Raw genomic sequence first — 13,970 nt, forward strand, 5'->3', positions numbered from 1 at the left:
ACTTGTGAACTAATTATGGTTACTGTCTTTCTATCTTTGCAATCTCTTAAGCAGATTGACTGTGATGCCTGTCACATTCAGGTTTAATTGTGTAATAAAACAGTTTTATGTCTGTTCTATTGTGGAGTTTCTCTGGGGCTGAAGAAAACTTATCTTTTAATTATGTTTCACAAAAACTGTCTAAAATTATCCTGCAGATCCAGTAGTTTCTCCACAAGTCACAAACAAGTAAATATAAACAAAATTAGAGTTTTAAAATTACATTAAACTCTTCTGTATTCCTCTCATCTGTCTATATTTAGCTTCTATTCTATACATTTTTAAAAAATCAGTGACAGAGAAACAAAAGATTTCTTTTAGATACAGGCTGTATCCTGTATCTAAATCCTAGGAATTATTAAACACTTAGTACCAACTCCCAGGGTGTTATGAGGATTAAGTCACATAATGTGTTATTCCCAGCACAGTGCTCTGTAACATCCTCTTGAGCACATAGTACCTGCTTAGTAAACATTGAACAGTGGAAGTGTACATGTCGTTTTTCAAATGCAGACCTATTCAGACATTGCTGCCTTCTGTTTAGTTTGTAAACTTTAAAGAGCCAGGAAAAAAATATAATACTTTATGATGGAGATTGGTTGTCTTTATTTGTACCAGAAGTATTTGTGTTGTGATAAGAGTGCTGATTGTAAGGGACTCTGAGCTGTGCCTGCTTTCTCTAACTAATGCTAAAGATGAGGCCAGGGGAAGAAACATCAGCATTGACAGGGAACTTGTTTAAAACACTCGTTTATGGACCCTTTCAAAACCTGCAGAATCACATTACATAGAGTGGGGTCAAAATTACTAAGTGATTTATAAGCTCGTTAAAGTTTCAGAGGCAATGCTTAGCTAAGTGGTTATGAGCTCAGGCTTCTAATTAAAAGGACATGGTCACTGGGTGCGGTGGCTCAAGCCTGTAATCCCAGCACTTTGGGAGGCTGAGACGGGCGGATCACGAGGTCAGGAGATCAAGACCATCCTGGCTAACACGGTGAAACCCCATCTCTACTAAAAAACACAAAAAACTAGCCGGGCGAGGTGGTCGCACCTGTAGTCCCAGCTGCTCTGGAGGCTGAGGCAGGAGAATGGCATAAACCCGGGAGGCAGACTTTGCAGTGAGCTGAGATCCGGCCACTGTACTCCAGCCTGGGCAACAGGGCGAGACTCCATCTCAAAAAAAAAAAAAAAACAAAAACAAAAAGTACATGATCAATTTGCAGAAATCTCCAGTTGTGCCCTCCCCACAGATTCTATTTATTGCCCTGAAAGCATCCATATTGTTGTAATTAAGGGCCTCTTGTGACTCTATGGTGAGGCCAGAGTCGAGTTTGAGATGTTTAAAATACATTCATGGAAGTTAAGTTCCTCTTTTTCACTAAAGGGTGGTCACAGGGCCTGAAGTGTTTGGGTTTGGTAGGGACAGGACAGTGTGGCCCATATTTCAATTACGTAGCAAAAATTGCTCATGTCTGTGACAGGGGAGGGCCCCTGAGGACAGGAAAGGAGAAACATTTTTAACTCCATAGGGCAGCTCATAGTTCTGGAATCTCTTACAGAGGAAAGAAATGGATGGACTTTCTCTGCAGGTCTTGGTCCTTCTGCCTGTGAGTGTGATGGTAGCAGGTAAGGAGGTGGTGCTGATACCTTTAAAGGCATGTTCTCTCAAGGTGCAGGTGTAATTTGTCCAGAGAATCTTATCTGAGAAGGAATCCCAGAGAAAGAGGAGAAAGAGAAAAAAAAATGGCTTTTTTTCAGCTAAACATATCTCAGATGAAGAGCTGTGTCTATTCTGCCTCCTGGAATGCCATGCGTTTAGTCCTTGCCAACCTTTACATCTCTACTTGTACTTTTCATCCCTAATGAGTTTGTTTTAACTACCTTTTAAAATTCTTATGATAGTCAAGAATCTCTGAAAAATATTTCTTTCCTATATACCAGAGCCGTCTCTATATTCTCTACATCCTGGATTTTATATGCCATGCAGGATTCTCATGATGAATTTATGGTCTACAGTATTAAAAATGTTTCACTTGTGGTTGTTGAACATGGCAAGGTGTGGATACTCAAGATTCCTATTGGGGAAAAGCTGGGATCCTTAGTGAAAAAGAAGAACATGTAGTGTTGAGTTTCCGTCTGTGTTCTCCATTAGCTCTATGCCGAAGAGCATTAAGTAAATGCTTTTTTAAGGCTAGTCGCTGTGGCTCACGCCTGTAATCCCAGCACTTCGGGAGGCCGAGGTGGGTGGATCACATGAGCAGGAGTTCGAGACCATCCTGGCCAGCATGGTGAAATCCCGTCTCTACTAAATATACAAAAAATAGCCAGGCATCGTGGTGGGCACCTATAATTCCAGCTTCTCAGGAGGCTGAGTCAGGAGAATTGCTTGAACCTGCGAGGCGGAGGTTGCAGTGAGCCAAGTTTGCACCATTGCACTCCTGCCTGGGTGACACAGCAAGACTTTGTCTCAAAAAAAAAATTTTTTTTTTAAAAACAGGATGGCAATGGCTATTAAAAATTACACAAAATGGGAATTACCTGTGTTTTGGCTTTTGCATAAAACTGATGTTTCTTTGTGGCTAAATTCAGACTATACTTTTGAGGGGGCAATATCACAGACATGCTGAGTTAGAAGACACCTCTCAAATTTTAGTGTGTACAATTAAGTGGAGATCTTGTTATGCACAGCGGTGACCGTGTGTCCTGTGTGCAGCAGCACATCATAAAAATTTGTCATGAAGGGCTGTTGAATTTTGTCAAAGGCCTTTCTGTGTCTATTGAGATAGTCATGTGGTTTCTGTCTTTGGTTCTGTTTATATGCTGGATCATGTTTATTGATTTGCGTATGTTGAAGCAACCTTGCATCCCAGGGATGAAGCTCACTTGATCATGGTGGATAAGCTTTTTGATGTGCTGCTGGATTTGGTTTGCCAGTATTTTATTGGGGATTTTTGCATCAATGTTCATCAGGGATATTGGTCTAAAATTCTCTTTTTTTGCTGTGTCTCTGCCAGGCTTTGGTATCAGGATGATGCTGGCCTCATAAAATGAGTTAGGGAGGATTCCCTCTTTTTCTATTGATTGGAATAGTTTCAGAAGGAATGGTACCAGCTCCTCCTTGTACCTCTGGTAGAATTCGGCTGTGAATCCATCTGGTCCTGGACTTTTTTTGGTTGGCAAGCTATTAATTATTGCCTCAATTTCAGAGCCTATTATTGGTCTATTCAGAGATTCAGCTTCTTCCTGGTTTAGTCTTGGGAGGGTGTATGTGTCCAGGAATTTATCCATTTCTTGTAGGTTTTCTAGTTAATTTGTGTAGAGGTGTTTATAGTATTCTCTGATGGTACTTTGTATTTCTGTGGAATCAGTGGTGATATCCCCTTTATCTTTTTTTTTTTTTAATGTGTCTATTTGATTCTTCTCTCTTATTGCTCTTACTAGCAGTCTATCAATTTTGTTGATCTTTTCAAAAAACCAGCTCCTGGATTCACTGATTTTTTTGAAGGGTTTTTTGTGTCTCTACCTCCTTCAGTTCTGCTCTGATCTTAGTTATTTCTTGCCTTCTGCTAGCTTTTGAATGTGTTCGCTCTTGCTTCTCTAGTTCTTTTAATTGTGATGTTAGGGTGTCAATTTTAGATCTTTCCAGCTTTCTCTTGTGGGCATTTAGTGCTATAAATTTCCCTGTACACACTGCTTTAAATGTGTCCCAGAGATTCTGGTATGTTGTGTCTTTGTTCTCATTGGTTTCAAAGAACATCTTTATATCTGCCTTCATTTCGTTATGTACCCAGTAGTCATTCAGGAGCAGGTTGTTCAGTTTCCATGTAGTTGAGTGGTTTAGAGTGAGTTTCTTAATCCTGAGTTCTAGTTTGATTACACTGTGGTCTGAGAGACAGTTTGTTATAATTTCTGTTCTTTTACATTTGCTGAGGAGTTCTTTACTTCCAGCTATGTGGACAGTTTTGGAATAAGTGTGATGTGGTGCTGAGAAGAATGCATATTCTGTTGATTTCAGGTGAAGAGTTCTGTAGATGTCTATTAGGTCCACTTGGTGCAGAGCTGAGTTCAATTCCTAGATATCCTTGTTAATTTTCTTTCTTGTTGATCTGTCTAATGTTGACAGTGGGGTGTTAAAGTCTCCCATTACTATTGTAAGGGAGTCTAAGTTTCTTTGTAGGTGTCTAAGGACTTGCTTTATGAATCTGGGTGCTCCTGTATTGGGAGCACTCATGCCTGTAATCCCAGCACTTTGGGAGACCAAAGCGGGCAGATCACAAAGTCAGGAGTTCAAGACCAGCCTGGCCAACATAGTGATACCCCATCTCTACTAAAAATACAAACATTAGCCTGGCATGGTGGCGTGCTACTCGGGAGGCTGAGGCAGGAGAATCAGTTGAACCCGGAGGCACAGGTTGTGGTGTGCTGAGATCATGCCCCTGCTCACCAGCCTGGGCAACAGAGCAAGACTCCATCTCAAAAAAAAAATAAAATAAAATAAAATTACATACCAGTTTCATTGTTATGTTTTTTTTTTTTTTTTTTTGAGACGGAGTCTCGCTCTGTCGCCCAGGCTGGAGTGCAGTGGCCACATCTCAGCTCACTGCAAGCTCCGCCTACCGGGTTTATGCCATTCTCCCGCCTCAGCCTCCGGAGTAGCTGGGACTACAGGCGCCCGCCACCTCGCCCAGCTAGTTTTTTGTATTTTTTTAGTAGAAACGGGGTTTCACCATGTTAGCCAGGATGGTCTCGATCTCCTGACCTCGTGATCCGCCCGCCTCGGCCTTCCAAAGTGCTGGGATTACAGCCTTGAGCCACCGCGCCCAGCCTTCATTGTTATGTTTTATATGGTTTTTTTTAAACATATTTTTTCTCATTTCTTGTTTCACTATTTTTTGTTTAATTCTGTAGTGGCACGCTTTGCTTATTTTATTTTGTTTTGCGTAGTTTCTATAAAATTTTTGTAGTTATCTTGGAAAATGGACATTATGTAAAATATCTTAAGATTAAATCAATATGTTTTAATTTCATAACTTCAGTTGAACAAAAGACTATATATTTTCCAGGTTGCTATTAATATTATAAATTATTATAATTTAAATAAATTACAAATTGTTTCATGTTGTGTATTCAGATTTATGCAGATTTATATTTTGTTTTTATATTCTATAGAAGAATTTTAAGGGTTTTATGCACTATTATTTTAGTAAGAAATTTTATATGTAGCTGTATATTTACCTTTAACAGAAAACTATATATTTATATGTTTTCTGATGGTATCTACCATCATTTTATTTTCAACTTAAAAGACTCATTTTAGCATTTCTTTTTTTTGTTTGTTTGTGTCATCTGTGATTTCTTTTAGCAGTGTTTTGTAGTTTTCCTTGTAGAGGTCTTTACCTGCCTGGTTAGGTATATTTGTAAGTTTTTGGGTTTTTTTTTTCACAGCTATTGTAAAAGGGGTTGAGTTCTTGATTTGACTCTCTGCTTGGTCGCTGTGGTGTATAGACGAGCTACTGATTTGTATACATTAATTTTGTATCTGAAAACTTTGCTGAATTATCACTTCTAGGAGCTTTCTTGAAAAGTCTAGGGTTTTCAAAGTAAACAGTCATATCATCAGCAAACAGTGACAGCTTTACTTCCTCTTTACCAATTTTGATGCCGTTTATTTCTTTCTCTTTTCTCCGTGCTCTGGCTAAGACTTCGAGTACTCTGTTGAAGAAGCATGTCAAGAGTGGATATCCTTGTCTTGTTCCAGTTCTCAGAGGGAATGCTTTCAACTTCTCCTCATTCAGTATTATGTTGGCTCTGGGTTTGTCATAGATGGCTTTTATTACATTGATGTATGTCCATTGTATGCCAGTTTTGTTAAGAGTTTTAATCATAAAGGGATTTTGTTGAATGCTTTTTCTGCATCTATTGAGATGATCATGTGATTTTTGTTTTTATTTCTTTCTATGTGGTATGTCACGTTTATTGACTTGCATTTGTTAAACCATCCCTGCACCACTGGTATTAAACCCCTTGATCATGGATTCTCTTTTTGATATGTTGGATTCAGTTAGCTAGTGTTTTGTTAAGGCTTTTAGCATCTGTTTTCATCAGGGACATTAGTCTGTTGTTTTCTTTTTTGGTTAATGCCCTTTTCTGGCTTTAGGGTGATGCTGGCTTCACAGAATGAATTAGGAAGGGCTCCCTTTTCCTCTATCTTGTGGAATAGTGTCAATAGCATTGGTACCAATCCTTCTTTGTTTTTCTTTTTTTTTCTTTTTCTTCTTTTTTTTGAGACAGAGTCTTCCTCTGTCACCCAGGCTGGAGTGCAGTGGCGCGATCTCGGCTCACTGCAAGCTCCGCCTCCCGGGTTCACGCCATTCTCCTGCCTCAGCCTCCTGAGTAGCTGGGACTACAGGCGCCCAGCACCGTGCCCGGCCAATTTTTTGCATTTTTAGTAGAGACGGGGTTTCACTGTGTTAGCCAGGATGGTCTCGATCTCCTGACCTCGTGATCTGCCCGCCTCGGCCTCCCAAAGTGCTGGGATGACAAGCCTGAGCCACCGGGCCCGGCCTTTCCAATATTTCTTTGAATGTCTGGTATAATTCTGCTAAATTCTGCCTGGTCCTAGGCTTTTTTTGTTGGTAACTTTTAAATTACCTTTGCAATCTCACTGCTTGTTATTGGTCTGATCATGGTATCTAATTCTTCCTGATTTAAGCTGGTTGGGTTGCATTTTTCCAGAAATTTACCCATTTCTTTTAGGTTTTCTTTTTTTCTTTTTTTTGAGACGGAGTTTCGCTGTGTCACCCAGGCTGGAGTGCAGTGGCGCGATCTCGGCTCACTACAAGTTCCGCCTCCCGGGTTCCCGCCATTCTCCCGCCTCAGCCTCCGGATTAGCTAGGACTACAGGCGCCCGCCACCTCGCCCGGCTAGTTTTTTGTATTTTTAGTAGAGACGGGGTTTCACCGTGTTAGCCAGGAGGGTCTCGATCTCCTGACCTCGTGATCCACCCGCCTCGGCCTCCCAAAGTGCTGGGATTAGAGCCTTGAGCCACCGCGCCCGGCCTTTCTTTTTGGTTTTCTAGTTAGTATACTTACAGGTGTTCATAGTAGCCTTGAATGACATTTTGTATTTCCGTGGTGTCAGATGTAATATCTCCTGTTTCCTTTCTTATCGAGTTTATTTGGATTTTCTTTTTTTCTTGGTTAATCTTGCTAATAGTCTGTCAATTGCATTTATCTTTTTAAAGAGCCAGGTTTTTCTTTTGGTTTTTGTCTGTTTATTTCAATTTCCTTTCATTCTGCGCTGATTTTTTTTTTTTTTTTTTTTTTTTCTTCTTCTGGGTTTGGGTTTGGTTTGTCCTAGTGTCTCTAGTTCTTTGAGGTGTGAACTTAGAGTGTCAGTTTGTGCTCTTTCAGATGTTTTGATGTTTAGGGCGTTTAGGGCTATGAACTTTCCTCTTAGCATTGCCTTTGCTGTATCCTAGAGGTTTTGATAGGTTGTGTCACTTGTGTTGTTGAGTTTGAAGAATTTTTTAAATTTTCATTTTGATTTCATATTTGACCCCATGATTATTGAGGAGCAGGTTTTTAAATTTACATGTATTTGCATGGTTTTGAAGGTTCCTTTTGGAGTTGAATTCCACTTTTATTCCACGGTGGTCTGAGAGAGTGCTTGATATAATTTCAATTCTCTTAAATGTCTTGTTCATTTTGGGGCCTATCATATAGTCTATTTGGAGAAAGTTTCGTGTGCTGTTGAATAGAATGTATATTCTGCAGTTGTTGGATGGAATGTTCTGTATATATTTGTTAAGTCCATTTGATCCAAGGTATAGTATAAATCCATTGTTTATTTGTTGACTTTCAGTCTTGATGGCCTGTCTGGTGATGTTAGTGGAGTATTGAAGTCCTCACTATTATTTTGTTGGTGTCTATCTCATTTATTAGGTCTACTAGTAATTGTTTTATAAATTTGGGAACGCCAGTGTTAGGAGCATATATGTTTAGGACTGTGATATGTTCCTGTTGGACAAGGCCTTTTACCATTGTATAATGTCTCTCTTTGTCTTTTTTAACTGCTGTTGCTTTAAAGTTTATTTTGTCTTATATAAGAATAGCCCTTATGAACCTCTTGTTTAGCGTGATATTGTGGGGTTCTCTGGCTTAGGTGAATAGCAAGCCATTTTCATGAATTACCTCACGCCATTAGGGGAAGAGGTATCCTCATTTTTTTCAATTTTTTATAGCGGTCTGTGTTCCTGTTTCATTCACTGTTATAATTTATTTGAAAATTTTAAAATTAATTTATTAATCTTCATTGTTTTATGGTTGCTTTCTAAAAATTTTATAGTTTTTTTGATTGGGCCACGTTGTCCTAATATTCTATATACATTGTAATCGTTGATTAAAATTTGTACATCAAAAAAGCTACCTGTTGCAATCTTCATAATGTAGCCTTGTCCTGGAATAGTCTGAAGCCAGTTGTCTTGGCTAGAGATTCTGGGAGTCTGTCAAACATGTTCTTAGAATGCATCTTGTCTGAAATTGTGTGTGTGTGTTATTTTCTTGTTTGTTTGTTTTGATGAAAAGCGTTATTCATGTATTCATGTTTCTTCTCAGTAGTAATCACTTGCTACATCTATTTTTTTGTGTGTGGTACTATATTTGCTGCTATAACATCTAACTTTGGTCTCAGCAGACTCAAGCTATCATTTTAAAGTATGCCACCATTTCTTTCAGCACTTTATGTCATGAGAGACAAAAACCGGTGTCTAGAAAGGCCCCTAGAAGCCAGAAATAAATATGTATGTGCCACTGTTTTATTTGTCTTTAAAGAGTAAACCAGGAGTTGGCAATTTACTTTTTTTTTTTTTTTCTTTTTTTGAGACAGAGTCTCACTCTGTCACGCAGGCTGGAGTGCACTAGCATAATCTCATCTCACTGCAATCTCTACATCCCAAGTTCAAGTGATTGCCTCAGCCTCCTGAGTAGCTGGGACTACAGATGTGTGCCACCACAGCTGGCTAATTTTTGAATTTTTAGTAGAGATGAAGTTTTTCCGTTTTGGCCAGGCTGGTCTTGAACTCTTGATCTCAGGTAATCCACTTACCTTGGCCTCCAAAAGTGCTGGAATTACAGGAGTGAGCTGCCATTCCCAGCCATCAGTTAACTTCTAAAGTCCCTATGTTATTTTGGGGATCAGGAAGAGCTGCATTGGGAAACTGTAACAGACTTCTCTTTCCTTCTGTGTGGTTCTTTGCACTGTACTGACTTGGGGTACTCTATACACTTAACTCATTTATAACTTTTCCACAAATGTATTTTGGTTAGTGTGTTTTTGTTACATTTATATGTCTATGAAGAAATTAGGGCCTGTCTTATTTTGCTGTGCCATCTTGCTTTTGTGGTTTTTATAATTTTATAGGTTAGATTTGTAAAGTATATTTGAGTCTAGCAAGTGGAATAATTTGTTACTTTTATTTCTTCCAGTTATGCGTTCTCATTTTACACAAGACCTTTGGCCAGATCAGAGCATGAAAGATTGTTTCCAAGAAGTAATACTGAGAACATATACAAGATGTGGACTTAAGACTTTACAATTAAGAGGCCGGGCGCGGTGGCTCAAGCTTGCAATCCCAGCACTTTGGGAGGCCGAGACGGGCGGATCACGAGGTCAGGAGATCGAGACCATCCTGGCTAACACGGTGAAACCCCGTCTCTACTAAAAACTACAAAAAACTAGCCGGGCGACGTGGCGGCGCCTGTAGTCCCAGCTACCCGGGAGGCTGAGACAGGAGAATGGCGTGAACCCGGGAGGCGGAGCTTGCAGTGAGCTGAGATCCAGCCACAGCACTCCAGCCTGGGTGACAGAGCGAGACTCCGTCTCAAAAAAAAAAAAAAAAAAAAAAAAAAAAGAATTTACAATTAAGAAAATATTGTAAAAGTGCCAATGAGTGTAAGATGCATCAAGAAGGTTATAATAAACTTAACTATTGTAGGACAACTGCCCAGAGAAAAATATTTCAGTGTAACAAATACATGAAAGTCTTTCATAAATATTCAAATTCAAATAGAAATAAGGTTAGACACACTAAAAAGAAAACTTTCAAATGTATAAAATGTAACAAATCATTTCTCATGCTTTCACACTTAATTCAACATAAGAGAATTCATACTAGAGAGAATATCTACAAATGTGAAGAACGTGGCAAAGCCTTTAAATGGTTCTCAACCCTTATTAAACATAAGGTAATTCATACTGAAGACAGACCCTACAAATGTAAGAAATGTGGCAAAGCCTTTAACTTCTCTTCAGCGTTCACTAAACATAAGATAATTCATACTGGAGAGACATTCTTCAGATGTGAAGAATGTGGCAAACCTTTTAACCAGTCCTCAAATCTTACTGACCATAAGAGAATGCATACTGGAGAGAAAATCTACAAACGTGAAGAATGTAGCAGAGCTTTTAAGGGGTCCTCAAATTTTAATGAACGTAAGGTAATTCATACTGCAGAGAAACCCTACAAATGTGAAGATTGTGGCAAAACTTTTAACCATTTCTCAGCCCTTAGAAACCATGAGAAAATTCTTACTGGAGAGAAACCCTACAAATGTGAAGAATGTGGTAAAGCTTTTAAGTGGTCCTCAAAACTTACTATACATATGGTAGTTCATACTGGAGGGAAACCCTGCAAATGTGAAGAATGTGGCAAAGCTGTTAGCCAGTCCTCAACACTTAAAAAACATAAGATAATTAATACTGGAAAGAAACCCTACAAATGTGAAGAATGTGGCAAAGCTTTTAATAGTTCCTCAACCCTTATGAAACATAAGATAATTCATACTGGGAAGAAACCATACAAATGTGAAGAATGTGGCAAAGCTTTCAGGCAATCCTCACACCTTACTGGACATAAAGCAATTCATACTGGAGAGAAACCTTACAAATGTGAAGAATGTGGCAAAGCTTTTAAGCATTTCTCAACCCTTAGAAGACATAAGATAATTCACACTGGAAAGAAACCCTACAAATGTGAAGAATGTGGCAAAGCTTTCAGCCAGTCCTCAACCCTTAGAAAACATGTGATAATTCACAGTGGAGAGAAACCCTACAAATGTGAAGAATGTGGTAAAGCTTTTAAGTAGTCCTCAAAACGTACTGTACATAAGGTAATTCATACTGCAGAGAAACCCTGCAAATGTGAAGAATGCGGCAAAGCTTTTAAGCATTTCTCAGCCCTTAGAAAACATAAGATAATTCATACTGGAAAGAAACCCTACAAATGTGAAGAATGTGGCAAAGCTTTTAACAATTCCTCAACCCTTATGAAACATAAGATAATTCATACTGGAGAGAAACCCTACAAATGTGAAGAATGTGGCAAAGCTTTTAACAATTCCTCAACCCTTATGAAACATAAGATAATTCATACTGGGGAGAAACCCTACAAATGTGAAGAATGTGGCAAAGCTTTTAACAATTTCTCAACCCTTATGAAACACAAGATAATTCATACTGGGGAGAAACCCTACAAATGTGAAGAATGTGGCAAAACTTTTAAGCATTTCTCAGCCCTTAGAAAACATAAGGTAATTCATCTGGAAAGAAACCCTGCAAATATGAAGAATCTGGCAAAGCTTTTAGCCAGTCCTCAACCCTTAGAAAACATGAGATAATTCATAGTGGAGAGAAACCCTACAAATGTGAGGAATGTGGTAAAGCTTTTAAGGGGTTGTCAAAACTTACTGTACATAAGATAATGCACACTGGAGAGAAACCCTGCAAATGTGAAGAATGTGGCAAAGCTTTTAAGCATTTCTCAGCCCTTAGAAGACATAAGATAATTCATACTGCAAAGAAACCCTACAAATGTGAAGAATGTGGCAAAGCTTTTAAGCAGTCCTCACACCTTACGAGACATAAAGTAATTCATACTGGGGAGAAACCCTACAAATGTGAAGAATGTGGCAAAGATTTTAACAATCCCTCAACCGTTAAGAAACATAAGCTAATTCATACTAGAGAGAAATTGTACAAATGTGAAGAATGTGGCAAAGCTTTTAACAATTTCTCAGCCCTTCTGAAACATAAGATAATTCATACCGGGGAGAAACCCTACAAATGTGAAGAACGTGGTAAAGCTTTTAAGTGGTCCTCAAAACTTACGGAACATAAGGTAATTCATACTGGTGAGAAACCCTGCAAATGTGAAGAATGCGGCAAAGCTTTTAAGCATTTTTCAGCCCTTAGAAAACATAATATAATTCATACTGGAAAGAAACCCTACAAATGTGAAGAATGTGGCAAAGCTTTTAACAATTCCTCAACCCTTATGAAACATAAGATAATTCATACTGGGGAGAAACCCTACAAGTGTGAAGAATGTGGCAAAGCTTTTAACAATATCTCAACCCTTAGGAAACACAAGAGAATTCATACTGGGGAGAAACCCTACAAATGTGAAGAATGTGGCAAAGCTTTTAACAATTTCTCAACCCTTACTAAACATAAGATAATTCATTCTGTAGAGAAACCCTACAAATGTGAAGAATGTGGCAAAGCATTTAACCAGTCTTCACACCTTACTAGACACAAAACAATTCATACTGGAGAGAAACCCTACAAAGGTGAAGAAAGTACCAAAGCTTTTAAGGAATCCTCACCCCTTACTAGGCAAAATAATACTAGAGAGAAACCCTACAAATATGAAGAATGTGGCAAGGCTTTTAACCATCCTTCAACCCTTACTAAACATAAGATAATTCATACTGGGGAGAAACCCTAAAAATGTGAATAATGTGGCAGAGCTTTCAACCATTTTACAAACCTTAATACACGTAAGATAATTTATACTAGAGAAGACCCTGCATGTGTGAAGCATGTGGCAAAACTTTTAACCAGTCCTCAAGCCTTACTAGACATAAAACAATTCATACTGGAGAGAAACCCTACAAATGTAAAGAAAGTGGCAAAACTCTTTTTTATACTTTAAGTTCTAGGGTACATGTGCACAACATGCAGGTTTGTTACAAAGGTATACATGTGCCATGTTGGTTTGCTGCACCCGTCAACTCATCATTTACATTAGGTATTTCTCCTAACGCTATCCCTCCCCAGCCCCCCACCCACTGACAGGCCCCAGGGTGTGATGTTCCCCGCCGTGTGTCCAAGTGTTCTCATTGTTCAATTTCCACCTATGAGTGAGAACATGTGGTGTTTGGTTTTCTGTTTTTATGATAGTTTGCTGAGAATGATGGTTTCTAGCTTCATCCATGTCCATCCAAAGTACATGAACTTACCCTTTTTTATGGCTACATTGTATTCCACGGTGTATATGTGGAATGTGGCAAAACTTTTAACCAATCCTCAAAGCTTACTAGACAGAAAACCATTCATACTGAAGAGAAACCCATCAAATATGAAGAATGTGGAAAAGCCTTTAACCAGTCCTCACACCTTAAATACACGTAATTGATACTGGAGGAAAACCCTACAAATGTAATAAATGTGGCAAAGCTTCTAACCATTGCTCAGCTCTTACTCAAACTGAGAGAATTCCTAAAGAAGATAAACTCCACAAATGTCAGTAATATAGCAAAGCTTTTAACCGGTCCTCAAATCTTACCAAACGTAAGATAATTCATACGGAAGAAGAACCCTTCAAATGTGAGGAGTGTGGCAAAGCTTTTAGTCCTCAAATCTTACTGAACATAAGATAATTCATACTAGATACAAACTGCAAATGTGAAGAATGGGCAAAGCTTTTAACCAGTTCTCAAACCTTACTCAATGTATACTGGAGAGGAATGCCACAAATGCAAAGAATTTGGCAAAACTTTAAAGTGTTTCTCAAAACTTACTGCGTGCAAAGTAATTCGTACTAGAGAGATACTTTACAAATGTGAAGAATGTGGCAAAACTTCTAACGGGTT

At 38.7% G+C, this 13,970-nt stretch overlaps 1 protein-coding gene across 1 annotated transcript; it reads left to right on the plus strand.

Annotated features, from left to right (window-relative positions):
- Positions 1-1,607: 1,607 nt before the first annotated feature.
- On the plus strand, positions 1,608-13,509 carry LOC115900740 (zinc finger protein 729-like). The gene is given in 7 exon segments (XM_030942333.1): positions 1,608-1,665; positions 9,525-9,620; positions 9,946-11,640; positions 11,643-12,674; positions 12,750-12,902; positions 12,905-12,998; positions 13,377-13,509. Coding segments are annotated over 7 exon segments (3,261 nt in total).
- The last annotated feature ends 461 nt before the right edge of the window (positions 13,510-13,970 follow it).

This window comes from Rhinopithecus roxellana, chromosome 12, assembly GCF_007565055.1.
Source record: "Rhinopithecus roxellana isolate Shanxi Qingling chromosome 12, ASM756505v1, whole genome shotgun sequence".
NCBI lineage: Eukaryota > Metazoa > Chordata > Mammalia > Primates > Cercopithecidae > Rhinopithecus > Rhinopithecus roxellana.